The following is a 27,113-nucleotide window of genomic DNA, read 5'->3' as shown; positions in this document are numbered from 1 at the left end:
GCTCCTGCTCCAGTTCCCTAACACGGTCTGTTAGGAGCTGCAGCTGGATGCGCTTCTTGCAGGTATCGTTGTCAGGGACACTGGAGGTCTCCCTGACTTCCCACATCCTGCAAGAGGAGCATTCCAACATCCTGCCTGGCATATTCTCTAGTCTGAACAAAAAAAAGGAAAACAGAAAAACAGATGGCTGAGATGGTTGAGGACGTTTGGGATGGGCTCCTAAATGCTAACGATTTTCTATATGAGCACAATTTGTGCATCCTGACTGGCTGCATCACTGCCTTGCATAGGAACTGTACTTCTCTCAATCGTAGGACTCTGCAGAGAGTGGTGCGGACAGCCCAGTGCACCTGTAGGTGTGAACTTCCTACTATTCAGGTAATTTCAGCGACGGGGTAAAAAGTGCCCGAAGGATCATTCTGGACTGAAGGCACACCAAGCACAAATTGTTCCAGCTGCTGCCATCCGGGAAATGGTACCGCAGCGGAAAAGCCAGGACCAACAGGCTCCGGAACAGCTTCTTCCACCAGGCCATCAGACTGATTAATTCACGCTGATACAATTCTATTTCCACAATTGTATACATAAATACAGACTCACTGCCCGCACTTTATCGTAATCGTGCTGCTGGAGCAGAAAAACAATTTTCACGAAGTGTCCATGATATTAACCCTAATCCTGAAATTTTTTATCTGGCTGTTGTCACATTTTTTTTTAGATCTGTTATTCATCATCCTCATACTGTCCTCGTTCATATCAATCTGAGTGCGCTCCAGTGCACATGGTATTTTCCAGAAATTGTTATTTAAGTTCTTATTTTTTTGCATATTTTCCAGATCTGTTTCAGACCAGGAGATTTTACCAAAATTATACATCAATATGGGCACAGTGAGTGTTTACTACCTTCTTTATATTTTTATTTTTCAACTCTGTTTTGCAGATTTTCTTGATCCTTGATGTAAATTCAAAGTTTGTTCAGCCTAGCAGTAAATGCAGATTTTCTTCAGCCTTGAAGTAAATTTTGTTGGAAGGTTTTCCTTTATCACACGATGATCTATCTTCTTTGCTTATTGATATCCTAAATATCCATTTCATATTCTGTTGCATTGCATCCTGATGCTCTGTTTGATATTCTACCGGTTCTATTGTACCTTTCTTTATGTTTAATCATGTTCTGTACTTTTCTAGTCTAAAGTTCATGCTTGTATATATGGAAATTAGTTCCATTATTTGAATTGTTTATTTCAGCTTTACTGATGCGAGCAAATAATTTCAAATCATCAATGTATAGACGTGTCAAGGTATAATTCGTATTTTTTTTCTGATTAGCTACCTGATTTTTGTCTGTTTCAGTAAATTATGAGTGGGCTTAAAGCGAGACAAAACCATAGTGGGCTCAGTGAGTCACTCTGGAAAATCCCTCCATTTATTTTGATAGTGGTCGTTGTTCCTCTCTGGTTGTTACTAGGACGATTATTTTAAGCGAATGCTTCATCAGTTGTAGAAATTTCACAAGCATTGTATGAATTTTATATATATTTGGAACTTCTCTTAAACACACGAGGAACAGAATCAGATGTGATTTTTTTTCTGATTGACAATATAACACTGAAAGTTTTCTGCTTTACACAGGGTTTGAAGTAGAATTACTGTATTCTGTCTGCTCTCCTGTGAGTATATTGTGGTTATCTAAGTTGTTATCTGAGTTGTTATTAGTTACAAGACGTAAGATGCTATAATTTTAGATATAAAATTGTCTTATTATTATTAAGAGCCAATAATAATAGTAGGTGAACATTTAGTAGTCTTATAAATGCAGAATAAAGCTGTCGTTGAGGCTGGTGGTATATACCTTCAGCCTTTTATATGTTCTCCCCCATGGGAGTATGACAGAGAGGATGTATGAGGTGGTTTGGGGTTAAGTAGAAAGGCTTTGAGTCGGGTTTGTGTCTTGCCAGCTTGATTGACTTCCTCCAGGAGGTGACAAAGGTGATGCATGTAGTTACACATGGATATTGTCTACTTGTATATTGTGAGAGTGTTTGACAAAGTCCCACAAGGGAGACTCATACAGAATATTAACATGCTTGAGAACTGTAGGGAATTGTCCTGGCTGCCGGGGACAAACTGGGAGAAATGTCTTGGCTGGCGGGTGGTGAATCTGTGAAATTATTGTCATAGACGGCTGAGGAAGACACTTCATTGGATATATTTAAAATGCAGGTCGATATGTTCCTGATTAGGAAGAGTGTCCACGTTTACTGGGATAATGGGGTGGAGAGGAATTGAAGAGCAAATTCACTGAGCCGAATGGCTTAATTCTGCTACTAGGTCTTATGGTTTTAGGGAGCATCTGGAGTATTGTGTTCTCTTCTGATTGTCCAGCTCTTGGAAGGATTGGAGAGGGTGCAGAATGGGTTCATCAGGATGTTGCCTGGATTCGGTGACATGTGCTACAAGTAGAGTTTTGATAAACTTGGTTTGTTTATTCTGGAGTTAGAATAGAGATCTGACTGAGGTGTACAAGTTTGAGAGATATAAGTCTGGGTCGATAGCCTGTATTTTGCTTGTTGTTTTTGTTTTCATATGACTGGTGTCTAATACCAGAGGGCATTTGGTTAAGGTGAGATGGGGTAAATTTACAGCAATTGTGGGTAGTTTTTTAACAGAGTTGTGGATGCCTGGAATTTACTGTCTGGGTCAACATGGCTTTGTGAAGGGAACATCGTGCCTCACGAGGCTAATTGAGTTTTTTGACGAGGTAACAAATAGCAATTGATGAAGGTACGGTGTAATATGTGCTCTAGATGGATTTTAGCAAGGCATTTAACAAGGTCCCTTACGAGAGACTCATCCAGAAAATCATGAGGCACTGGATAATTGGAACCTTGGCTGTTTGGATAAATAATAAATAATTGGAAGAAAGCAGAGTTTAGTAGTGGAAGGAAAGTATTCTGCCTGGTGGTCGGTGACTAGTGGAGTGCTGCAGGGATCTGTCCTGGGACCCCTGCTATTTGTGATTTTTATAAATGACCTGGATGTAGAGGTGGAAGAATGGGTGAGTGAACTTGTGGATGACATGAAGATTGGAGGAGTTGTGGATGGAGCTGGTTGTTGAAGGTTACAAGAGGATATAGACAGGGAGTGGCAGATGGGGTTCAATCCGGATAAGTGTGAGGTGATGCATTTTGGAAGGACAAACCAGAATGCTGAGTACAAATTTAATCGTTGGTTACTTAAGAGTGTGAATGAACAGAGGGACATTGGGGTTCAAATCCATACATCCCTTAAGGTCGCTGCACGGGTTGACAGGATAGTTAAGAACTCCTGTGGGATGCTCGGCTTCATTAATAGGGGGATTGAGTTCAAGAGTAGAGAGGCCAAGTTACAAATCTACAAATCTCTGGTGAGACCACACTTAGAGTATTGTGTTCAATTCCGGTCAACTCATTATAGGAAGGATGTGGAAGCTATGGAGAGGGTGCAGAGGAGATTTACGAGGATGTGGCCTGGTTTGGAGAACAAGTCATGTGAAGCAAGGTTAGCAGAGCTGGGACTTTTCTCTTTGGAGCGTAGAAGGATGAGAGGGCACTTGATAGAGGTCTAAAGAATTATGAGAGGCATAGATGGGGTGGATTGCTAGAACCTGTTTCCCAGGGCACCATTAGCAAACACTAGAGGGCATATGTACAAAGTTAAGGGAGGGAAGTTTAGGGGAGACATCAGGGGTAAGTTTTTTACAAAGGGTTGTGGGTGCCTGGAACAACGTGCCAGGGATGGTGGTGGAGGCTAAAACATTAAGGGTATTTAAGAACCTCTTGGACAGACTCATGGATAAAAGAAAAATAGAGGGTCACGGGGTAGTGTGGGTTTAGTACTCTTTTTAAAGGAATACATGGGTCGGCACAACATCCAGGGCGGAAGAGCCTGTACTGTGCTGTAGTATTCTAGTGTCTAGAGTCTAGTGACCAGGGTCATGTCGGAGGCAACTATGTTATAGATGCTCCTAGTTATACATGAATGCGCAGGAAATGCAAGGAAATGGTCAATAATATAAGAAAGGATACCAAAGTATTTTTCCTTTCTTTCCCGGATATATAAAGAGTGGAAAATGGGAGAGGGTCGATATCGGACCACTAGAAACTGCTGTTGTAGTTGCAGTAACGGGTGAAAAGGAAATGCCAGACAAACTCTGTGCAAGGCACTGGCAGAATTCTAAAAGGTAAAGAACATCAGCGAACAGAATTGCGTGTAGGCCTATTACAAAGGAAAAGGGGCTTGGAAGATGAAAGGTCTGAAGATAGAAAAGTCACCTGGACTGGGTCATACAGTGTATCAGGAGCCTGCCTGGGGTGTGTTGGGATTCCCAGAGCGTGAGGATCTGGAGTGAAGGCTTCAGCAGAACCAACAGCTGGATTAATAGAAAAGTATATTGTAGAATATTCAGGCTGCAAAGAGACACTCATTGAACTGTTACTAAAATCCAGAGATCAGTGAATGATTAATGGCGAACTTTGATTCCCAGGTTTTGCCAAGTCACAGACTAACACTTGAGATGTGGTTTGAACTGTGCATTTCATCACTCACCTATCAGCTGAGTGGGTAATTCAGATAAACCTTGGCCGATGTTCATGTATTCTTGTGGATCAGGACCTGTTTAAATATGAAAAAAAATATCCATGGAAACAGAGCTAAAATAATTAAAATAGCTAAAATGTTTATCTCAATGTACCTTTGTGTTCAGAGCGTGGTTTTAACATACCGAGTTCCTGTATTTCCCTCAGTATTCTGTCCAACTTCGGTAACTCAGTCCTCCACATCAGAAAAGATTCCCACATCGCCCTCCGGGCCCGGGAGCCTTTGCCATTCACCAGACTGAGGAAGAGTCTGGAACTCTCTGCCCGGTTTCCCTTCTCTGTCAGTTCAGTGACTTTCTAGAAAAGGAAACAATGGACTTATTGTGGAGCAGACAGACAGACATGGAGAATGTGCAGGAAAGTATCTGTTCATGGCACCAGTAGCTTCAGAACAGATGCAGTCACTGGGCTGCTGCCTCATCCTCTCTGGGTTCAGTCATTAACAGAGAAACAGTAACTGAAGGAAATTCTAAATCAATAGTGTGTAAGAATAAGGATTTACTGACACTCTGCAGTAGATGCAATGTGATTAATTTCCTTGATCTGTCAATGTGCAGCATTACATCAACAAGATGTGACAACAAGAACGGAAGAGAGGGGAGAGAGAGAGTGCAAAAACAAATGGATGGCGGGCATCACTGAATCGTGGCTGACAAAATTTTATAGTTGGGTGCTTAAACCCAAGGATAAATATTGAATCAATAGGATACGCAGGTAGGTGAAAGTGTTGGGTCGAAGCTGCTGTCATTAAAAATGAAAAGTTCTGAGAAAGAGGTGATATCGGATTAGACGATGAGGATGTTAAGAAACTGCGTAGGTAAAATGACCCTGATGGAAATTATATACAGGCATGTTAACAGTAGCCAGGATGTGGGCTACAAATTACAACGGGGGAGAGAAGTGGCATGGAAAATAGCCAATGCTAAAATTGTCACGGGGAGTTTCAATATCCAGGTAGCTTTGGAAAATCAGGTCAGTGCTGAATCCCAAGTGAGGGAATTTATAGAATGCCTATGAGATGGCTTTTGAGAGAAGCCTGTGGTTGACCCCACTATAGGAAAGGCAGATCTGGATTCTGTGTTGTGTATTGAACCAGATTTGATCAGGGAGCTTCAGCTAAATAAACCCTTCAGAGGCACTGATCATAAAATAGCAGAATTCAGCCAGCAGTTTGAAAGGGAGAAGGTAAAGTTAGAGGTATCAGTGCTACAGTAGAATAAAGGAATTACCTCGGCATGAGAGAGGAGCTGAGCAATAATTCATTCGAAAATGACACTAACAGGGACAACGGCAGAGCAGGAATGGCTGAAGTTTCTCGGAGGACAAATGATCACAAAGATGAAGAATTATTCTAAACGGAGGATGATCAACCGTGGCTGACGAGGTAGTCAAAGCAGCACAAAAGCAAAGGAGAGGGTACAGAATATTACAAAATATAGCAGAAAGCTGGAGGACTGGGATGTTTTTACAAATCAACAGAAGACAGTTCAAAAGCCGTAAATAGAGAAAATATGAAATAGGAAGGCAGGCTAGAGAATGATGTAAAATAGCTTACCAAAACGTCCGTCTAATATATGAAGATTGAAAGAGAGGAGAGTGGCTATTGGACCACCGGAAAATGACAGTGGAGAGGTACTGTCAGGGGACAAGGAAATGCCGGAAGATATTGGTCGGCATTTTGCGTCAGTCCTCACTGTAAAAACACTGGAACGTGCCAGGTATTTGAGAATGTCAGGTGGCAGAAATGAGTGTATTTGCAATTATTGCGGAGAAGGCGTTTGGTAAGCTGAAAGTTGTGAAGATAGATGAGTCCAGATCAACTCACCGGATTGCTTCTGAAAGAGGAGGCTGAAGAGATTGTGGAGACATTAGTAATGATCACTCAATAATCACTAGATTTTGGAATGGTTCCGGAGGACTGATCATTTCAAACTATAGGCCAGTTAGTCTGATCAGCGTTTGGGAAGATGTCAGCAGCCGATAATTGAGGATAAGGTTTCGGGGTATTTGGATGCACATGATAAGAAAAAGGCCAACATCCATGGAAGGGAATCCTGCCTGACAGAACTGTTGGAATTTTTTGAGAGAACAGCATGCTGGGTCGACAACAGAGAGTCAGTGCAAGTTGTTTACTTGGACTTCCCGAGGACCTTTGACCAGGTGTCCCACATGACGCCGGTTAACAATACCAGGCCCACAGTAGGACAAGAAAGACACTGGCATGGATAGAGGATCCAAGATTTTCTCCAGACAGATTTGTCTGACTGCCAGGAAGCACAGAATGGGAACAAATAGGGCTTTCTCTGGTCGAATGTTGGTGACCAGTGGTGTTCTGCAGTGGTTGGTTTTGGGACAGTTTCTTTTTCCGTTATGTCAATGATTTGTAGGCTTTATGGCCGTTATTGTAGGCATTACGAAGATATGGGGAGGGAGGGGAAGTGTTGAGGAAGCAGGGATTTCGCGGGAGGACATGGACCTATGAAGAAATGGACACATCAGTGGCAATTGGAATGTAGTAGTGAGGTACGTGGCCATATACTTAAGCAGAAATAATGAAGACGTAGACTATTTTTGAATCTGGGAGAAAATTCAGAAATCGGAGTTGTAAAGAGTCTCTGGAGACCCGGTGCAGGATTCCGTGCAGTTTGTGTTGGTGTTAGGAAAGGCAAACACAAAGCCAGCATTCACTTAGAGAGGATCAGAATATAAGCACAAGCACTGGCCAGACCGCACTCGCATATTTTGATCCCCTGATCAGAGAAAGTTTGTGATGGCATTGTGAAAAGTCCAGAGAGGAATCTAAACGAACAGAACCAGTGATATTAAACCAGATGGGAATGGATCCTGGATGCACCTGTACTGGCTGGAGGGTGGGAGGATGAGGGGGAATCTAATTGTAACCTGTGGAATATCGAAAGACATTGAGAGGATGTGGAGATGTTGTTTTACGTGGGGGTGTCTAGAACCAGACGAAACAGCCTCAGAGTAGAGGGACGTCCATTTGGAACAGAAATGATGATAATATTTAGCCGAGGAGTACTGAAACTGCAGAATCCATTGGAACTGACAGCTGCGGAGACCAGGTCATTGAGTATATTTAAAACAGAGGCTGGTATCTTCTTGACTAGTCTGGTCAGCAAAGTTCACTGGGAGAAGGCAGGAGAATGGGGTTGAGAGGGATAGTACATCACCCATGATGTCATGGCGGAGCAGAATCGATGGGCCTAATGGCCAATTGTGCTCTGATGCCTTATGGTCTGATGATGTGTAAAGACAAAAGAAGATTCAGTATCAGTGCGGCTATCTTATAATGGAGATGGTTACTGCCTGGCGCTCATACCGTAAAATGGTAATGACTTACTGAATGCAGGCATGGGTTTCCTGATTAACTCAGGAATTATGAACAAAACGTTGACTAGTCTTCAAGCAACATACACCGATGTTGGAATTAAGGTAACAGAATATGGATGGGCTTAGGACATTGTTCTGAGAAATAAGAGAGGCAGGGTTTAAGGGGAAGCACAACATTGTGGGCCAAAGTGCCCGTACTGTGCTGTACTGAAATAAATCATCATAATTCCCTGATGGTCCACTGCACTGTAAAATAATCCTTCAGTTTCACTGCGACCAGGTCTGATGAGTTACCGTTGTAAAAGAGATTTAACCAGTAAAGCAGACGTCTCCAGATGATATTCCTGGATTTAGTTGCTTCAGGTGTGATAGAGTAGGAGGGGCCAGAGGAGGAGGTGTTGCATTGCTTGTCCGAGAAAATCTTATGGCGGTGCTTTGGATGGATAGATTAGAGAGCTCTTCTAGGGAGACTATTTGGGTGGAATTGAGGAATGGGAAAGGTGTAGTAACACTGATAGGAGTGTATTATAGGACCTAAGGGGGAGCGTGAATTGGAAGAGCAAATGTGTAAGGAGATTGCAGATATTTGTAGTAAACACAAGGTGGTGATTGTGGGAGATTTTAATTTTCCACACATAGACTGGGAAGCTCATTCTGTTAAAGGGCTGGATGGTTTAGAGTTTGTGAAATGTGTGCAGGATAGTTGTTTGCAACAATACATAGAATTACCGACTAGAGATGGGGCAGTGTTGGATCTCCTGTTAGGGAATGCGATAGGTCAGCTGACAGATGTATGCGTTGGGGAGCACTTCAGGTCCAGTGATCACAATAGCATTAGCTTCAATATAATTATGGAGAAGGACAGGACAGGGCCTAGAATTGAGATTTTTGATTGGAGAAAGGCTAACTTTGAGGAGATGCGAAGGGATTTAGAGAGAGTGGATTGGGTCAAGTTGTTTTATGGGAAGGATGTAATAGAGAAATGGATGTCATTTAAGGGTGTAATTATGAGGGTACAGAATCTTTATGTTCCTGTTAGGTTGAAAGGAAAGGTTAAAGGTTTGAAAGCACCATGGTTTTCAAGCGATATTAGAAATTTGGTTCGGAAAAAGAGGGATGTCTACAATAGATATAGGCAGCATGGAGTAAAGGAATTGCTCGAGGAATATAAAGAATGTAAAAGGAATCTTAAGAAAGAGATTAGAAAAGCTAAAAGAAGATACGAGGTTGGTTTGGCAAATAAGGTGACAGTAAATCCGAAAGGTTTCTACAGTTATACTAACAGCAAGAGGATAGTGAGGGATGAAATTGGCCCCTTAGAGAATCAGAGTGGTCAGTTATGTGTGGAGCCGAGAGAGATGGGAGAGATTTTGAACGATTTCTTCTCTTCGGTATTCACTAAGGAGAAGGATATTGAATTGTGTAAGGTGCGGGAAACAAGTAGGGAAGTTATGGAACCTATGACAATTAAAGAGGTGGAAGTACTGGCGCTTTTAAGAAATTTAAAAGTGGATAAATCTCTGGGTCCTGACAGGATATTCCCTAGGACCTTGAGGGAAGTGTAGAGATAGCAGGAGCTCTGACTGAGATCTTTAAGATGTCATTAGAAACGTGGATTGTGCCGGAGGATTGGCGTATTGCTCATGTGGTTCCATTGTTTAAAAAGGGTTCTAGAAGTAAGCCTAGCAATTATAGACCTGTCATTTTGACATCAGTGGTGGGTAAATTAATGGAAAGTATTCTTAGAGATAGTATTAATAATTATCTGGATAGACAGGATCTGATTAGGAGTAGCCAGCATGGATTTGTGCGTGGAAGGTCATGTTTGACAAGCCTTATTGAGTTTTTGAAGAAGTTACGAGGAATGTTGACGAGGGTAAGGCAGTGGATGTAGTCTATATGGACTTCAGCAAAGCCTTTGACAAAGTTCCACATGGAAGGTTGGTTAAGAAGGTTCAGTCGTTAGGTACTAATGCTGAGTAATAAAATGGATTCAACAGTGGCTAGTTGGGAGATGCCAGAGAGTAGTGGTGGATATATCGGGATGGAGGCCGGTGACTAGCAGGGATCTGTTTTGGGCCCAATGTGGTTTGTAATATACATAAATGATCTGGATGATGGGGTGGTAAATTGGATTAGTAAGTATGCCGATGATACTATGGTAGGAGGTGTTGTGGATAATGAGGTGGGTTTTCAAAGCTTGCAGGGAGATTTATGCCGGTTAGAAGAATGGGCTGAACGTTGGCAGATGGAGTTTAATGCTAAGAAGTGTGAGGTTCTACATTTTGGCAGGAATAATCCAAACAGAACATACAAGGTAAATGGTAGGGCATTGAGGAATGCAGAGGAACAGAGAGATCTAGGAATAACAGTGCATAGTTCCCTGAAGGTGGAGTCTCATGTAGATATGGTGGTCAAGAAGGCTTTTGGAACGCTAGCCTTTATAAATCAAAGCATTGAGTACAGAAGTTGGGATGTAATTTTAAAATTGTACAAGGCATTGGTAAGGCTAATTTTAGAATATTGTGTGCAGTTCTGGTCACCGAATTATAGGAAAGAGATCAATAAATTAGAGAGAGTGCAGAGACGATTTACTAGGATGTTACCTGGGTTTCAGCACTTAAGTTACAGAGAAAGGTTGAACAAGTTAGGTCTCTATTCATTGGAGCGTAGAAGGTTGGGGGGGGGGATTTGATCGAGGTGTTTAAAATTTTGAGAGGGATAGATAGAGTTAACGTGAATAGGCTGTTTCCATTGAGAGTAGGGGAGATTCAAACGAGAGGACATGATTTGAGAGTTAGGGGGCAGAAATTTAAGGGAAACGAGGGGGTATTTCTTTACTCAAAGAGTGATAGCTGTGTGGAATGAGCTTCCTGTAGAAGTAGTAGAGGCCAGTTCAGTTGTGTCATTTAAGGTAAAGTTGGATAGGTATATGGACAGGAAAGGAGTGGAGGGTTATGGGCTGAGTGCGGGTAGGTGGGACTAGGTGAGATTAAGAGTTCGGCATGGACTAGGAGGGCCGAGATGGCCTGTTTCCATGCTGTGATTGTTATATGGTTATATGATGAATTTATAGATCAGCATCATATTTACAGATTATCTCTTGCCTTTGGATAATACCTGTGTGATTCATTACAGACAGAGCCAATGAATCCCAACGAGAACAGAGTTACTCACGGGTGTAACACACTTGATTTTCTAATACCACTCATGGCTGAATAGGTCAGATCTAGGACAAGACAATCATTGTTTTTGAGCTCCAAAGAGAGTGACCTGAAATGGTGTGTCCCTGTCTCTCATTAGTCAGATATTCAGCAAGTTAGCAGTTCTTTTTGTTTGCCCTTTCCCTTTCAGGAAATCCTATTGATCTTCTTCCCTTTCAGGACAACCTGTTGATTTTTTGGGATCATGGGATATCAGCAAGTCACCAGATTTATTTTATGTTTTGTGCTTTCTTCTGCCCTTTCAGATCAAACTATTGATGTTTGTGGTCATGAGATATCAGCTTTGTGCGTGATCTTTCACATCCAATCAATCTCGGAGTATTTCACGGAAGTTACCAGGAAAGTTGATGAAGGCAAGGTTGTGGATATTGTCTACATGGACTTCAGCACGGTTTTTTACAAGGTCCCGTATAGGAGGTCAGTCTAGAAGATTCAGTTGCTTCGCATTCAAGATAAAGTAGTAAACTGGATTAGACACTAACTTTTTGGAAAGAATCCAGAGTGTAACTATAGACTGTTGCATTTCTGTTTGGCGCCTGTATCTCGTGCAGTGTCACGGGGATCGGTGCTGTGCCTGTTGTTGTTTGTCATCCATATCAATGATCTGGATGAAATTACGGTTAAGAGCATCAGCAAATTTGCTGATGACTCCAACATTGGGAAGGAGCAGTTGACAAAGAGGAAGATTACACGAGCTTTCAGTGAGGTCTGGACCAACTGGAGAATGGACTTAAAAGGGGCCAATGCAATTTAATGCAGACAGGTGCAAGATGTTGCACTTTGGATGGACCGATCAGGGTAGATCTTACTGAGAGACTGGTAGAACAAAGTGATCGGGAATACAGGTACATAAGCCATTGAAAGTGGCAGCAAATGTTGCTAGGCTCTGAAAGAAAGTTTGTTAGTGCATTAACCTTGGTAAATGAAAATATCGTGTACGATATGATGTTATATAAGACGTTGGAGAGGCCTCATCTGGATATTATGTGCAGTTCTGCACACCTAACTGCAGGACAGATGGAAATAAGTTTGAAAGAGTACAGAAAAAAAAAACATTACAAGGATGTAACCTGGACTGGAAGACCTAAGTTCTAAGAAGAGAGTGAACTGATTAGGACTTTATTCATTGGAACATGAAAGATTGAGCGGAGATTTGATAGAAGTGTACACAATTACATTGGGATATAGATCGGATAAATGCAAGCAGGCATTTTGTACTGAGGTAAAGAGGTCCTACAACAAGAGGTTATCACTAAAGGGTGAAAGGTGAGAAGTTCAAAGGGTACAAAGGTGAAACCGGTTTACTCAGAGGGTGGTGAGAGTGCAAAACTAGCTAGCAGGGCAAGTAGTGCAAGTTGTGAAGAGAATTCTGAATAGATGCTTGCGTAATGAGCGTATAGAGCGCCATGGCCCGGTGCAGGTCAACGGGAATAAGTAGATTCTGTAGTCTGGCATGGAATAGATGGGCCAAAAGGCCTGTTTCTGTACTGTACTTTGCTGCGACTATGACAAGTCAGCCACACATTGTTTGGGAACTCACGGAGCCAAGACAAGCTGTGGTTAGCTGGTTTCCCTCCCTCAGGTACCGCAGTGAAGCCGGTTGGCCTAATTGACAGTTTAATACTCATCCTGGATTAATGAGATGAGGTGAAGCTCCCTGACGGTTCAGCCAAGATTTGAAATGTTTCACACCGAATGCCTTTTGGAAGTCCAGATATGCAGCCACTGCTCTTACTTCACACTGATAAATACAGCAGGTGATACAGGAAAAGGTGATGCTAAACCTGCAGTTCCCAGTGCTCCCCACCTTAAAAACTGAAACCAGATCTGCGAGAGGCAAGTCAGAGATCAAAGTCTCCATTCCCAAGTCGATCTCCTAAAACATGCAGGAGATAAATGTTGATCACTATTCCCTCTGATACCAGCAGATCAGTGACAATACACGGACTGCACTCACCTCATTTTCTTCTCTACTGAAATGTCCCTCCTTTGTCAACATCCAACCCAGTCTCTCAACCTTTTCTTCAATTGCTTGTTTGAGTCTGTCCCTGTAGAACTTTGTCAGTTGGTACAGTCGATATTCCTCCCCTTCTGCCAGGAGTTCAGAGATTGTAAACTCTGGCTCTGTGAATACAAAAAGGAAAATGTAGGCTTGAACTCAGATATCCCTCGTCTCCACCGCTCTCACCCAACTCAACAAAAAAAAACCATGTCTCGAACCTGCCTCCAGATACAAAATTGGATTAATTCTCCATCTCCAACACCATCACACTGAGCACGGAGTCCCCCTACGGCTGTGTGCACAGACCACTTCTGTTCACTCTGCTGACCCACGACTGTGCTGCAAGACACAGCAAGAACGACGAGTCAGCTTACAGAGAGGAGGTGCAGCAGCTAACGGACTGGTGCAGAGCCAGCAGTCTGGCTCTGAATGTGAACAAAACAAATTTCTTGGTGTTCATCCAGCAGAGAATCTCACCTGGTCCCTCAACACCAGCTCCATAGCAAAGAAAGCCCAGCAGTGTCTCCACTTTCTGCGAAGGCTGAGAAAAGTCCATCTCCCACCCCCCATCCTCATCACATTCTACAGGGGTTGTATTGAGAGCATCCTGAGCAGCTGCACCACTGCCTGGTTCAGAAATTGCACCATCTCAGATCGCAACACCCTGCAGCGTATAGTGAGGTCAGCTGAGAAGACCATAGGGGTCTCTCTTCCCGCCATCATGGATATTTACACTACACGCTGCATCCGTAAAGCCAGCAGCATTATAAAGGATCCATGCACCCCTCAAACAATCTCTTCTCCCTCCTTCCAACTGGGAAAATGCACCGAAGCATTCGGGATCTCACGGCCAGACTATGTAACAGTTTCTTCCCCCAAGCTATCAGACTCCTCAATACCCAGAGCCTGGCATGACACCTTACTGCCCTATTGTCACGTATATTATTTATTGTAATGTCTGCACTGTTTTGTGAACTTTATGCAGTCCCAGATAGGTGTGTAGTTTAGTGTAGTTGTTGTGTGTTTTTCTTCTTTTCCTCTGTTGTTTTTTTTACGTAGTTCAGTCTAGTTTTTGTAACGTGTCATGTAACACCGTGGTCCTGAAAAACGACTCATTTTTACTATGTACTGTATCAACAGTAATGGTCGAAATGGCAATATAGAAGTGACTTGACTTGACTTGAATCTAACACTTGCCTTAAAGCCTAACCAACAATGTTCTAGGCATTACGTAATAGAAGGACCACATTTAATATAAACCAGTCCATCCCCCATCCGACCCATTCACCTGTTTAAATTTGGATGGGCATAAGTGTTGGAATGGTTGGTAATATTTGCTTCCCAGAGATACTCTCTCCATCCTGGCGAATACATTTCCCCTGATACACATCCCGGAAACACTCTCCTCATCTGGACAGCTGCATTTCCTCCAATTCACATCCTGGAAATCCTCAGAGCAGGTAGTACATTTCCTGCAGTGGGGTAACGGCTACCCAGTGCACCACATGTACCACACCCACACATTTTCCCTCTCCTCTGACCAACCCTCCAACAGGGCTCCACCCTGTTTACCCTCCACCCTGCCGCACTCTGTGAGCACGTCACCCTCATATTTCACTCACCCGATCCTTCTTTGGGACTTGGCAGTCCTCTGTTCAATGAGCTTCCGAGCTGACAGGCAGTCGCCTCACTTGTGCCGGTTCCAGGGTCCTGATCGGTGTCTCTGACGTCACTGTCTCTGGGCTGACAGATAGTCGCCTCACTTGTGCCGGTTCCAGGGTCCGGATCAGTGTCCCTGACGTCACTGTCTCTGGGCTGAATTTTCTCCTCCTTCTCTGCGGCCGGACCGGATTCCATTGGGACACCGCTCTCAATCTGACCCTGCGCTGGTACCTTGCTTCCCTTGTCCCGATCATCTTCCCTCGATGATCCGCCTGGTAACATCCTCTTCCATACGTTCCAAACTAGTTTCAATTTTCCACATGAAATAAGTGATGAATTTCAGGTTATACAAGTGTGATTTAGATCTGAGCAAAACTGATTCAGACTGCAATGGAGCAGAGACTCTGGCTGACCAGATTGGGAGTGGAACTGAGCTGGTTAATGTGACTCGTATATCCTGTCAGGTGCCCATCCCGATAAGCCGGTGACTGGACACATTTACTCCCAGTAAAATAGCAGGATAGGCAGAGTAATACCAATCACAGCAGCTGAACGCACGGATGACCACGGGATCATAATGCACCGGTGTCCGGTGATACTGGGAAATATCACTGTGATTATCTTCCACAAGCTAAAATCTCCCTCGGTCACTAACTGTCCAGTAGTCTGTGTCACACAAAGACCAGCAACGGGATTACACATGGTCCAGTCTGCTGGATCACACATTCTCCACTTGCTTTGTCACACGAGGGGCTGGAGACTGGACAAGGGAACTGGAGTTGCTTTCTCCAGTCCCCTTGGTCACCGACTGACCATTCCCTTGAGACGCACGTCCTCCGGTCCGCTGGGTCGCAGGCTGACCATTCCCTTGCGATCTATGCTGTCCTCTCCGCTGGGTGCCATGTTCTCCCCCACCTGCTGATCATCATGTAACAACTATGCATGTCATTGGCAAAGTCTTGGTTCTAGAGCTTTGTGTGTAGTTGCAGTTGCTAATCTATAGGATGGAGGTGATGAAGCTGGAAAGTGTGAAGTGAAGAATGAACACTACGGTACTGGGCTAGGGTGTTGTTTTTTGTGTTATATGGTTGGGCTGGGACAGCTTGCCCTGGAGCTCAGGAGCTTGAAGGGTGATCTTACACACACACACACACACACACACACATACAGACATACACACGCGCACACGCACACACACACACATACAGACACACGCACGCACACATGCACGCACACACACACGCACACACACACACACACACACACATATACAGACACACACACGCACACATGCACACACACACACACACACACACACACACACACACACACACATACAGACACACACACAGTAATTAGGTGTGCAGATAGGATAGATGGTCACAGTCTTTTTCCCTGGGTAGGGGAGTCTGAGACTCGAGGGCAGAGATTTAAAAGGGACCAAAGGGGCATTTTTTCACGTGGTGACTGATGGGTATAAAGTACATGCATCCGGAAGAGGCCGCAAACACAAATAAAATTACAAAATTGAGAGCATGTAGGCAGGAAAAATGGGAGATACTAGGAAAATTTGGGAAAACTGCAGGAAAATGGGACATTTAGATCAGCTTGAATTGTCTGGGCCGAAGGACCCGTTTCCAGGCTGGAGCATCGTTTCTATTCCACCTGGAATCTCAGATTTGAGCACAATCACAATGTCTACAGGTGACAGAGATATTTGGTCATTGGGTATGCCGGGTTTCCCAGCCAAGATCCTGGGAATTTAAATTCAGGTAGAAGATTATATCAAGAGGGAAATATTTAGAAACTCAGGTTCACCATTTCTCCACAGCCCAGACATTCACTGGGGTGTTAAAACTCCGAAGCAGATCACAAATGTATCTACAATGAGCTGCCTCCTGATCCTCAGCCATTCCCAGCACCGGCAATGATCTCCGCTCCGCTACAGAAAACAGATTTCGGTGACACCCCTCCTCCTTTGCGTAGCAGGCAAGAAAAACCAGGGGGGAGTTGGTAGCTTTCCTTCCAAAACCTGAAATGCTGTGTTATCATAGAATCTCTGAAATACCGGAAATGCTCCTATCATCTGGTTCTGAATTTTATCAGTGAAAGTTGAAGATGTCTTACATATCGGGGCTTGTCTGGAGGTGAAATGGACACTGACCCTGAACATTTACATAAACCACAAGATCGCTGTCACATTCCTGTCTGTGTTTCACTCACGACCACCTGATTCAGGAGTCCCTGCTCCCTTCACTCAGCTGAAGGTTTGTGTGGTGAGCGGAGTGATTCGACCATTACTGGTGTCAGGTCCCTGCGCTGGAACTGTTGGGTTGATCAATTACTCAAGGCCGCTTTACCAGTGGGATAAATGACACGGCTTGATGAAACTTTTCTATGCACTGTTAACATCTCTGTCAGTTTTTTTTTCATCTGAACTATTGTGTACAAACGCGACAAAAGTTTAATTCAAAGACCCCTGTGATCATACCTTTGTCCATTCTGATTCTGACTGACGATTGTTGATTGTCGTCGTCTTGTTTACACTTTGGTCGCTCTGCAGGACGGCTCCACCTGCTGGTGAGGCTCTAAATTTCACAACAAGCAGACAGTGAGTCGGAGAGTACGACTGCTTTGCAAATATGACAGTATTTCCATCCCTTGTAGCATTTGGCATGGGGACCAAACATTCCCTGTTAGTAACCACTTCCACACCATATCTGTCCACTGGTACCTGGCGCATCTACTGACAGAGTCACAGAGCAAGAAAATGCAAATTCAGAGCGTTCAGCCCAACGACACAATGCCAACCACAGTGCCCTCTGAGATGGTCAGGATTTCCTGTGATAGGGCCATCTCCCTTCTGGCCTCTTCACTCCATCTACACACCCCAACTGCTTTTTGATTTATGGAACTGCACCTGCCTCATCCACTTCCTCTGGCTGTTTCGTCCACATGATCCCCAACATCTGCATGAATCCGCTGCTGATCAGATTGGGTTTGCAATCTCTTTACCAGACCCTGTCCATTTAGATCCCCTAGATGCTACGATAATCTTCTCTGTGAACAACAAATACTAAGGTTGTGCATTCTGCGAACTTACCAGTCAAGTAATCCTTGTGCAACCGCATCCAAATCATTGCTATAAAATACTGCTAATTACACGCCTCCATTGCGAGGAGAAATCTTCAACCACCACTCTTTGCTTGCTACCTTGAAGCTAATTTTGAATACATCCAATTTGCTCTCTCCGGACAGCGTGGAACCTGATCATCGAGACCAAGCTGCCATGTGACACCTTGTCAAATGCTTTGCTGAAGGCCCTTGCACAACATCCATGGGAGCATAACTTTGAATTTCCACCTCTGCTTAATGTCACCTTCACAGGTTTTGACAATGTAATTAGCAGAAAAGTACTTGATGAGGCCAAGGTCTGTCAAGCTAAATTATGGGTTGCCATGTGCTAGTTTGGACTGAATAAAATGCAGTGTTGGGATATTTTCCTTTATAAATGGTCTGTTCTCTGCAGAAGCCTACACGACGATATATTCGAGGGTAAGTATATCACTGCAGATTGCAATAGCCAATGGGATCAAGGGCATGTTGCTGCAGTTCATGGTAATTCCACATTTCTACAATCACTGCAACACGACACACTTGGGGCTTCTTATAAAGGGAGGAAATTGTCAACGCATTTTAAGATGATTATAACGTAACAAGGAAACATCAGAACTAACCAAAAGCTTCTTCAGAAGATGCAGCACCTTCAAATGAGCAAACACTCAGAGAATGTGAGTGACTGTAAAGAGCTGGGCTTCTGAAAGCACATTACCAGACCTGGAGTGATTGCAACTTGGTCTGACCGAGGCATTCCACCTATTTCGTACCTTCCTTTGTAAAGGTCTGTAATGTTTACAGGACCAGTGTTCGAGTGAATGAGACTCACCAAACTTTCTCCTGACTAAATCAATGGAAACTCTGAGTCAGAGGGTTCTCTTCAGTTGGTACTCTCAGTCCTCGGGCTGGTTCACTGGTCGCTGTTCACTCGTTCTCATTCGTGGCTTTCCAGCTGTCGGCTTTTCTTCCAATAAATCTCTCACCGCAGGTCTAACTTTAACCAGAGAGATAATGAAGCTCATTAACAATACAAAGGAGAAAAAATATTTCTGCTCAATTTTTTCAAAAGCGAATCTCACTGAAATTTAAACGCTGAAGACAAATAAAAGGATCTCATGGAACAAATCATTAATTTTCCCTCACACGTCACAAATCCGGATACGGGATACGAAGGACTCATCATTCAGTCATGATGAGATATCCGAGCAGAATGAAGTGATTCATTCCATCGAGTCTCCTCCATCATTCAAACATGGTTGATTTTTTTTGCCCCAATGCCATATTCCTGCGTCCCCTTATAGTGCTGGAAACTCGGTGCAGCAGATTGCATCTGTGGAACAAGACACTGTGGAAGACCAAGTATCAGAACTGGGATTATCCAGGATGATGCGTGATATGCTGAACGCTTAATTGCGCAATTTGGCCCAGATCGCATCCTTGCTCATACCTATAATGGGGGAGGTACAACACACAGTGTTCTGAAAAAATAGTAAAAGTGATTATCGGGGCATTAATAGTGATCTTTAGAGAAACGAAAACGAAAAGCTCTTGAATTTATAGCAAATGGACCGTCTAGTTATTCGCTGTTCAGTATTAGTTCTATATTGTTAAGCACCTGAGCATCACTGCCTTAAAGTAGGCTCCTACGGACAAGGCGAAATGATTATTAATTTTTCTTGCGTTATTCATTACTATTTCCTGGATACCAGAGAGGCTCCCGGTGAAACTGTTTTGTCCACTCTATTGACTTTTAACATCTCCTCTATAACAGGAAGCACGATAATGTACCATATTCAATCGTGATTAATATGCATAGAATGTAATGTGGGTCGGTCTCCAATGTTCCATCTAATGACTATTTTTGCAGCTGCGTGGATCAGCCATTGCTCTGAGACGGAACTTTTCACACGGACTGAGAAAAGCACAACACCATAGATGCGTCCTCTTTTGTAAAATGCATCCATGAATATTTTAGGATTAAGACAGACAAGAGGAAAAAAACATGCTATTGATTTTAATTACTAATTAAAGGATAGGATAAAAATGCAGTACAACAAAGAAAAACTTTCAGGTTTCATAAACGTTTATACGACAGTGTTTAATTCCATCTGCGCTGCAACAAAGGCTCCGTTCGTGGGAGCATTGTGGTTACGCAGACGAGCAGTTTAGAGGGAACAGTGACGGGTCTCTCTCTCCAGATATTCCTCACCTTATAACAGTGTTTTGTCCACTGCCTTGCCAGCGACAACCTGTTGTTACAAACATGCAGATCATCAACAATCAGGCTCAGATCTCATCCGTGTTCATATTCGAGATGGGTGAGGGTTTGTCTAAATGGGAAATGTATTAAATGGCCTCTTTGTTAGGTACAACTCTATACCAACTCATTAATACGAATCTGTTAATCATCTGCTTGCAACTCAAAGCACAAACACATGCAGATATGGTCAACGGGTTCAGTTGTTATTCAGGCCAAACATCTGAAGAGGAAATAAATGTGATGTAAGTGACGTTGACCGGGGAATGATCGCTGGTGCCAGACCGGGTGGTCTGAGTGTTACGGAAACTGATCAGCAGCTTGGATTCTCAAGTGTAAATCTCTCAGTTTACTGAGAATGGTCCGGAATCAAACCAAAGGAAAATCCAGTGAACAGCGGTTCTAAAGGCCCCGTTAATGAGAGAGCTCAGTGAGATTGGGCAGACTGATTGAATCCGACAGGAAAGCGGCAAGAACTCAAATAACCACGCACTCCAACAGCGGAGGGCAAGAGAGCGTCACTGAGCACCGAACATAGAGACCCAACACTGTCTCCTCCCGTACTTCAAAATACCCTATACTCCGTGCAGATGGACTTTAAACACCCTCCACATGTCAGATGTGGACTTGCCAGTGTTACGAAGGATGAACAGCTCTGATGGGCAGAAGGGTGCAGAGTTGCCCATCTCCCCCCCCCCCCCGCCTTTTGGAGAATCACAAACCGTTACTGTTGCTATGCTGCTAATGAGAGAGAGAATGTAAGAGAAAACATGCTGGAATTGGAACATCTGCTACAGATAAGAGAGAGAGATAAAGCAGGGGAGTGAGACTTGTTGATCCACCATATTCTGACTTCTGAAAGACTTATGGCTTCTGAGAGGGTTGTTCACCTTGTACCATTCTGTTCATTAAAATTCCTCAGTGGACAGCCGGAGTGGGCTGGTTTGATGGACACAGCCATTCAAAATTGATGTACAACTGAAACCCCGTGAGAAGGGATAAAAGTGAGGTCTACGGAGACTCCCTTCAGACACACCAGGACACACTATTGAGCACTGCTTGAGTGTTGGAACCCACGTGAAGGTGTGGGGCACCGGAGACCGAACAAAGGATCGGTCAGTTTAACTCACAGTGTTATAGCAGGGCCGGTGGGGGCTTCTCTGTGTGCCCACTCATGCCAGAGTGACGAGTCCACCACAGAAGGACAGAGGGGTCGTACCTGAATGGCCACAACACATCGACGGATCAAGAACGTAAAGGAAGGTTTGCCTGCCTGTAGCTGTTACATCTCTCTCTCTCTCTCTTCTTTCTCTCTCTCCTCTCTCTCTCTCTCTCACAATTACAACACAACGACCAACATCTACCTCAGCAAGTGTGAACTGAACTGTACGTTATATTCACATATGACAATTCATTATCCACTAGACATTGATAGAGCTTGTTTATTATTGCGTATTATTATTCACACACTTTTCGGTTTAGTATTGCTAACGTGTATTATATATATATTTGCATTATTGATATTGATTTGTGTATTTTACTAATAAACACTGTTTGAAAATAGTACCACCAGACTCCAACGGATACTTCTTTCTCTGCTGGTTAGACACCCAGTTACGGGGTACATAACCAAATTGGGGGCTCGTCCGGGATTTGATTCCCAAATTGGGGGGCCAGAGAAATCGGCTATAAGTCCGTTATCTGATCTGTTTGCGTGGGTAACCAGACGGGAACCAGCAGTGATGGGAATAGACAAATTTATAAAGAACCCGACTTTGGGGGCATTGGAGAATACCAGGAAGGTGGAATTGGTGAGTGTTGCGAGACGATTAAATCTCTCGGCGGTGAAATCGTCGATGAGAAAGTGGGAGATACAGAGAGCCATAGCCTAGCATAATATATCCAAGGCTGTGTTCGCGCTTGATACATTGAACCTGTTTCCTGAGAAGAAACCAGTCGATCGGGCGGCTCAGTTAGAGATAGCAAAAATAAGGTTGGAGATGGAGAAGAGGAAAATGGAGTATGAGATCCTGCTAAAGGAGTTGGAGGCGAAATGGGAGAAAGGAAGAGCTGAGTTGGTTGAGAAGGAGAAGCAGAGGCAGAATGAACTTCAGATGAGGCAGCTGGAAGGAGGAAAGAGGAATCTGAAAGGAGGATGGAGGAGGAAGAGAAACAACGGCAGTTCGAGAGGGAGAGATGGCAACATATGGGTAGCGGGGCAGATCGAGCGGAGAAGTTTAATGTAAGTAGGGAGTTTAGTTTAGTACCTCCGTTCGAGAGACGGACGTTGATAGTTACTTCTTGCATTTTGAAAAGGTGGCCGTGAATCAGAAGTGGCCCAGAGATCAGTGGGTGGCGTTGTTACAAAGTGTATTAAAAGGAAAGACTCAACAGGCATATGTGGCATTGTCCATGGAAGAGTCTGAGGATTATGAGGAAGTAAAACAGTCTATCCTTCGGGCCTATGAGTTGGTAGCTGAAGCGTATAGACAAAAGTTCAGAGATTTAACGATACTGTGGAATCAGACGTATACAGAGTTTGCCTATGAGAAGGGTGTGCTCTTGGATCGTTGGTGCGCTGCAGAAAGGGTGGAGGAGGATTTCTATCGTTTAAGAGAGTTAATTCTGATTGAAGAATTTAAAGGTTGTGTTTCGGATAATATCCGGACGTATCTGAACGAGAAGTCGAATAAGTCTATAACGGAATTTGCCAGGTTAGCAGATGAATATGCCCTAACCCACAAGACAAAGTTTCCCCCAGATAAGAGTTACCAGAAAGGCAGTAGAGACGGTAGAGAAAGTCCACCGGCTAAGGTAGAGAATAAGCAGGGAGCTAGTGGTAAAGGTAAGGAGGAGGGCAAGCAAGCTGGCAGGAAGGTTCCTGGCTTGACCTGTTATAATTGTGGAAAGCTTGGTCATATTGCATCTAAATGCTTTGCTCCGAAGAAGGAGACGGGAAAAGGGTAAACGGCAGTCCCTACAGGATGCATTGAGTCGGTTAGCAAGTCGACGGGGAAGGCAAATGTAGATAGAGTACGAGAGGGCCGTCAGAAATTTATTTCGGAAGGGACGGTGTCTGTGAAAGAAGAAGAAACCCCAGTTCCAGTGAGAATCTGGAGGGATACTGGGGCTGACCAGTCATTGATCCTAAGTAAGGTGCTGGATTTCGGTCCAGAAACTGGAGAGGTGGTATTAAGAGGCATAGGAAAAGGGACAGAAGCTGTACCTTTGCACAGGATCATTTTACAATGTGACCTGGTATCTGGACCAGTCGAAGTCGGGGTGCGTTGAGAATTACCGAGAGACGGCGTGGACGTCCTTCTTGTAATGATTTAACAGGTGGTGACGTGTGTTCAGCAGTGAAGCTGACAAGCAAGCCTGTGAGTGCTGAGGACCCGGCCCTAGATTCTAAGATCTATCCCGCATGCGCAATCACTCGCAGCATGTCGAGAAAGGCGGCTGAGAAAGAAGACAGTTTAAATGAGTCCACTGTTGATTTGGCTGAGACGTTTTTACCGACCCTGTATCTAGAGGGGTTAGGGGATGGTAAAGCGGAGAATAGGGAGGTGAAAGAAGGTAAAGCAGAGGAGGTAGATTTAACCTTTGCCAAGAGGGAATTTATAGAGGCACAGAGTAAGGATGAGAAACAGATGAGGCAGTTAGAAGGTCCAGGGTTGGACACCGATGATCTGTCTGGCTTGGCAGAACTGTTTGAAGAAGTTGAAAAATTTAAATGTGTTCCCGATAATGATATAAGGGCAGTCCTAGATGAAAAGGATGCCATTACCTTGAAGGAGTCTGCTGGGTTAGCAGATGGAGTTGTTTTAACCCGCAGGGTTGAGTTTACTCCGGATAGGAATTGCCCAGAAAGTAACTGGGAGGATGAGGGGAGCTTAGAATTTGAAAAGGGGACTGGTATTGGAAGCCTAGAAGAGGCAGATGTCCCGTTTGCTTGTGTTCAGGTTGTTGAAGTACCTGTGGAGTCACAGGATACTGAACCTAGTGTTGAAGCTCAGAAAAAGTCTGAGGTATCTGATTCAGTTGAAAAGGAATGCAGTCCTTTTGGGTCAGATGGACTAGGTTTAGTGAAGAAAGGGTTAAACTTGGTACCAGTGGAAAGTGAGAATTCACTGTTGTTTGTATTAGAAGATGTGTTAAAAGTTAGTGAGGAGATGAAAGCTGGTGATGTGAATATTATTGAAGGAGAAGGGAAAGGTGTTGTTCCTAAATTGAATAAAGAAAATTTAATGTCTGGATTGGTTTGAGAAGCAGTAACCAGGCTGAAGGAAAAATCGCTTGTTAACAAGGTGCCTGTGAATCTATTACAGTTTGTTTTGGAATTTGAAGGTTATTCAAGGAGGTGATTTGGAGAGACTGAACCAAAAGTGTTGGTTGGACAAAGGGGGGTCACTTGCAGATGTTAAAATGAAAACTAATAGAATGAAGGTCCTGAAGATAGAATTAATGACTTGCTCAGAAATAAAGAAGTGTGTGGAAGTTCAGAGAATGGGCTAAGTTTGGAAAACATTGGTGATAAGATAAATCCTATGAAAGGAGTATGTGAAGGCCTATTCCACACTGGTGAGCAAGCTAACCATGTGAGAGTTCAGTCGAAAAGGGGCAAAGGTTGACCATGTCTCTGGACCTGATGAAATTTCAGTGGAAATGATACAAGCCCCGGAAGATCTGGGCATGGATATTCATTTTGAAGAGTTTAATGGCATATATGAGTCTGGTGTATTGCCCGACGATCTCTTGAAATCAGTATTTATAACTCTGCCTAAAATTCCTGGAACTATTGACTGCGAAAATTATAGAACAATCAGTCTGATGAGTCACATAATAAAGATTTTGTTGATAATTGTTCTGAGTCGAATTAAAAACAAGTTAAGGCCAGAAACTACTGAACTGCAATATGGGCTGATGGAGGATAGAGGAACAAGGAACGCAATTTTCATACTACGAATGCTTTCAGAAAGGGCAATTGAGTGTCAAATTGATGTCTTTTCATTTTTTTATTGATTTCACTAAAGGATTCGACAAAGTGTAACATGAAAAACTTTTTCAAATTCTCATTTAACTAAACATTGACGGAAGGGACCAGTAACTTATTCAAAATTTATATTGGAATCAAACAGTGGCTGTAAAAATTGATGATAATATAAGCAGTTAGACTAAAATTCAAAGGGGAGTTAGAGATGCGTTGCCTCACCGGAATTACTTAATATTTATACTGAAAAGATTCTCAGAGAAATAGAAGACCTAGATGGGATAAAAATTGGAGGTGTTTGCATCAACAATATAAGATATGCAGACGATATCCCCCTAATTGCAAGTGCAGCAGAAGACTTACAAATCCTCCCAGACAAATTAGTACAAACAAGTGCAGATTTTGGTCTAACCATCAACGGTAAAATAAAACACATATATGGAAATATAAAAAGGGCAGGATACTCCCAACTGCCAATTGTCCATCGGTAACCAAGCGATTGAACAAAAGATCGGCTTTAATTACCTTGGTAGCTTTATATCACAAGATGCTAGAAGTAAAGTAGAAATAAAAAGAAGAATTGCCATTGCCAAAACCAACGTCCAAAAATGAATAAAAACACAAAATGCTGGCAGAACTCAGCAGGCCAGACAGCATCTATGGGTGGTGGTAGTGATGACGTTTCGGGCCGAAACCCTTCATCCTTCTACCTCCTCCCATAGATGCTGTCTGGTCTGCTGAGTTCTGCCAGCATTTTGTGTTTTTATTTACTTCCAGCATCTGCAGATTCACTCGAGTTTCCAAAAAAATGAAACCCATTTTTACCAACAGACACATTTCTATGAAAACAAGGCTTAAGCTACTAAAGTGTTACATCTGGTCAATCTTTCTGTATGTTTCCGAAACATGGACTGTAACACCTGAACTCCAAAAAAACTTAGAAGCAACAGAAATGTGTTTTTATTTAGAAGAATGCTGAAAATATCATACAGAGATAGGGTAACTAATGAGGCGGTACTCCAACGTGCACATGCAAAAAGATCTTTAATGAGAACATTAAATGAGAGGAGACTGAAATTCCTGGACCATGTCATCAGAAAGGGCGAAATAGAATGCTTTACATTGCAAGGCCCTATGCCTGGGAATCGCGGAAGAGGAAGACAAAGAAGAAAATATATGGACACTGTGAAAGAACTAACAGATCTAAGTGTGCGAGATATCATTGACGCTGTGAGGAGTCATTAGATGTGGAGACCCATGATCGCCCAAGCGTGTAACGCGTAAGGCACATGCAGAAGAAGTATCAATGTCAGCCTCATATGTCCAGACACTCCTGTGATTAACGTCACTTTATGGACAGACAATCAATCGTTTTAAACTATCATACTTTATGTATTGTGTTTAGTTTATTATTGTGGTCTCTATAATTATTTATTTTCTGTCTTGCTTTGGATCCAGTGTATGAATTATTTTGTTCTCTTTTACCCTTCATTACTAGAATGACATCAATCATTTTTGAATCTTGAATCCTGGGGAAAATGCTACGACCAACCTCATTATTTATATTCCATCTTGATTTCATGAACTCCTACAATGTCACCCTCATTCTCATCTGAACTAAAGATCCAGCTCAGCCAAATGCTTCCTATGACTCGGCCCTGTAGTCCAGGCAACATCTTCAGCAATCTCTTGTGCACCCTCTCCAGCTTGATAATATATTTACTACAGTAGGGTGAACACAACGGTACATAATACTCTGTGTAGCCATGTACATTCATATACAAATCAATGGCATGAATAGTAAATTACAGAGATCTCAGCACTGACACTTCCATCCCACTCGTCACAGACCTCCATTCGTTAGAACCATCTA

General features: G+C 43.2%; 1 protein-coding gene and 1 long non-coding RNA gene across 5 annotated transcripts in view; one reads left to right on the top strand and one right to left on the bottom strand.

Annotated features, from left to right (window-relative positions):
• Positions 1-27,113, bottom strand: part of LOC132389808 (NACHT, LRR and PYD domains-containing protein 3-like) — a 63,970-nt gene that overhangs the window by 11,417 nt on the left and 25,440 nt on the right. For 2 of the 4 annotated variants that reach the window (XM_059962359.1, XM_059962358.1), the window contains exons 2-6: positions 17,368-18,987; positions 14,837-15,178; positions 13,170-13,336; positions 4,763-4,934; positions 4,588-4,653 (exon numbers count right to left, since the gene is read on the bottom strand). In XM_059962359.1, coding sequence (XP_059818342.1) covers positions 4,588-4,653; positions 4,763-4,934; positions 13,170-13,336; positions 14,837-15,178; positions 17,368-17,377 — 757 coding nt within the window. In that variant the 5' untranslated portion in view covers positions 17,378-18,987. Of the gene's footprint in view, positions 1-4,587; positions 4,654-4,762; positions 4,935-13,169; positions 13,337-14,836; positions 15,179-17,367; positions 21,953-27,113 lie in introns of those variants that run through there. The other 2 variants (XM_059962357.1, XM_059962360.1) reach the window with 2 other exon arrangements.
• LOC132389809 (uncharacterized) lies at positions 835-13,163 on the top strand. Its single transcript, XR_009510700.1, has 4 exons — positions 835-888; positions 1,633-1,670; positions 5,195-5,351; positions 11,458-13,163. It is a non-coding gene; the product is annotated as an uncharacterized LOC132389809 (long non-coding RNA).

This window comes from Hypanus sabinus, unplaced genomic scaffold (genome assembly GCF_030144855.1).
Source record: "Hypanus sabinus isolate sHypSab1 unplaced genomic scaffold, sHypSab1.hap1 scaffold_663, whole genome shotgun sequence".
Classification (NCBI taxonomy): domain Eukaryota; kingdom Metazoa; phylum Chordata; class Chondrichthyes; order Myliobatiformes; family Dasyatidae; genus Hypanus; species Hypanus sabinus.
Note: the sequence above shows the minus strand (reverse complement) of the source record. Positions and strands in the feature narration are given on the sequence as shown.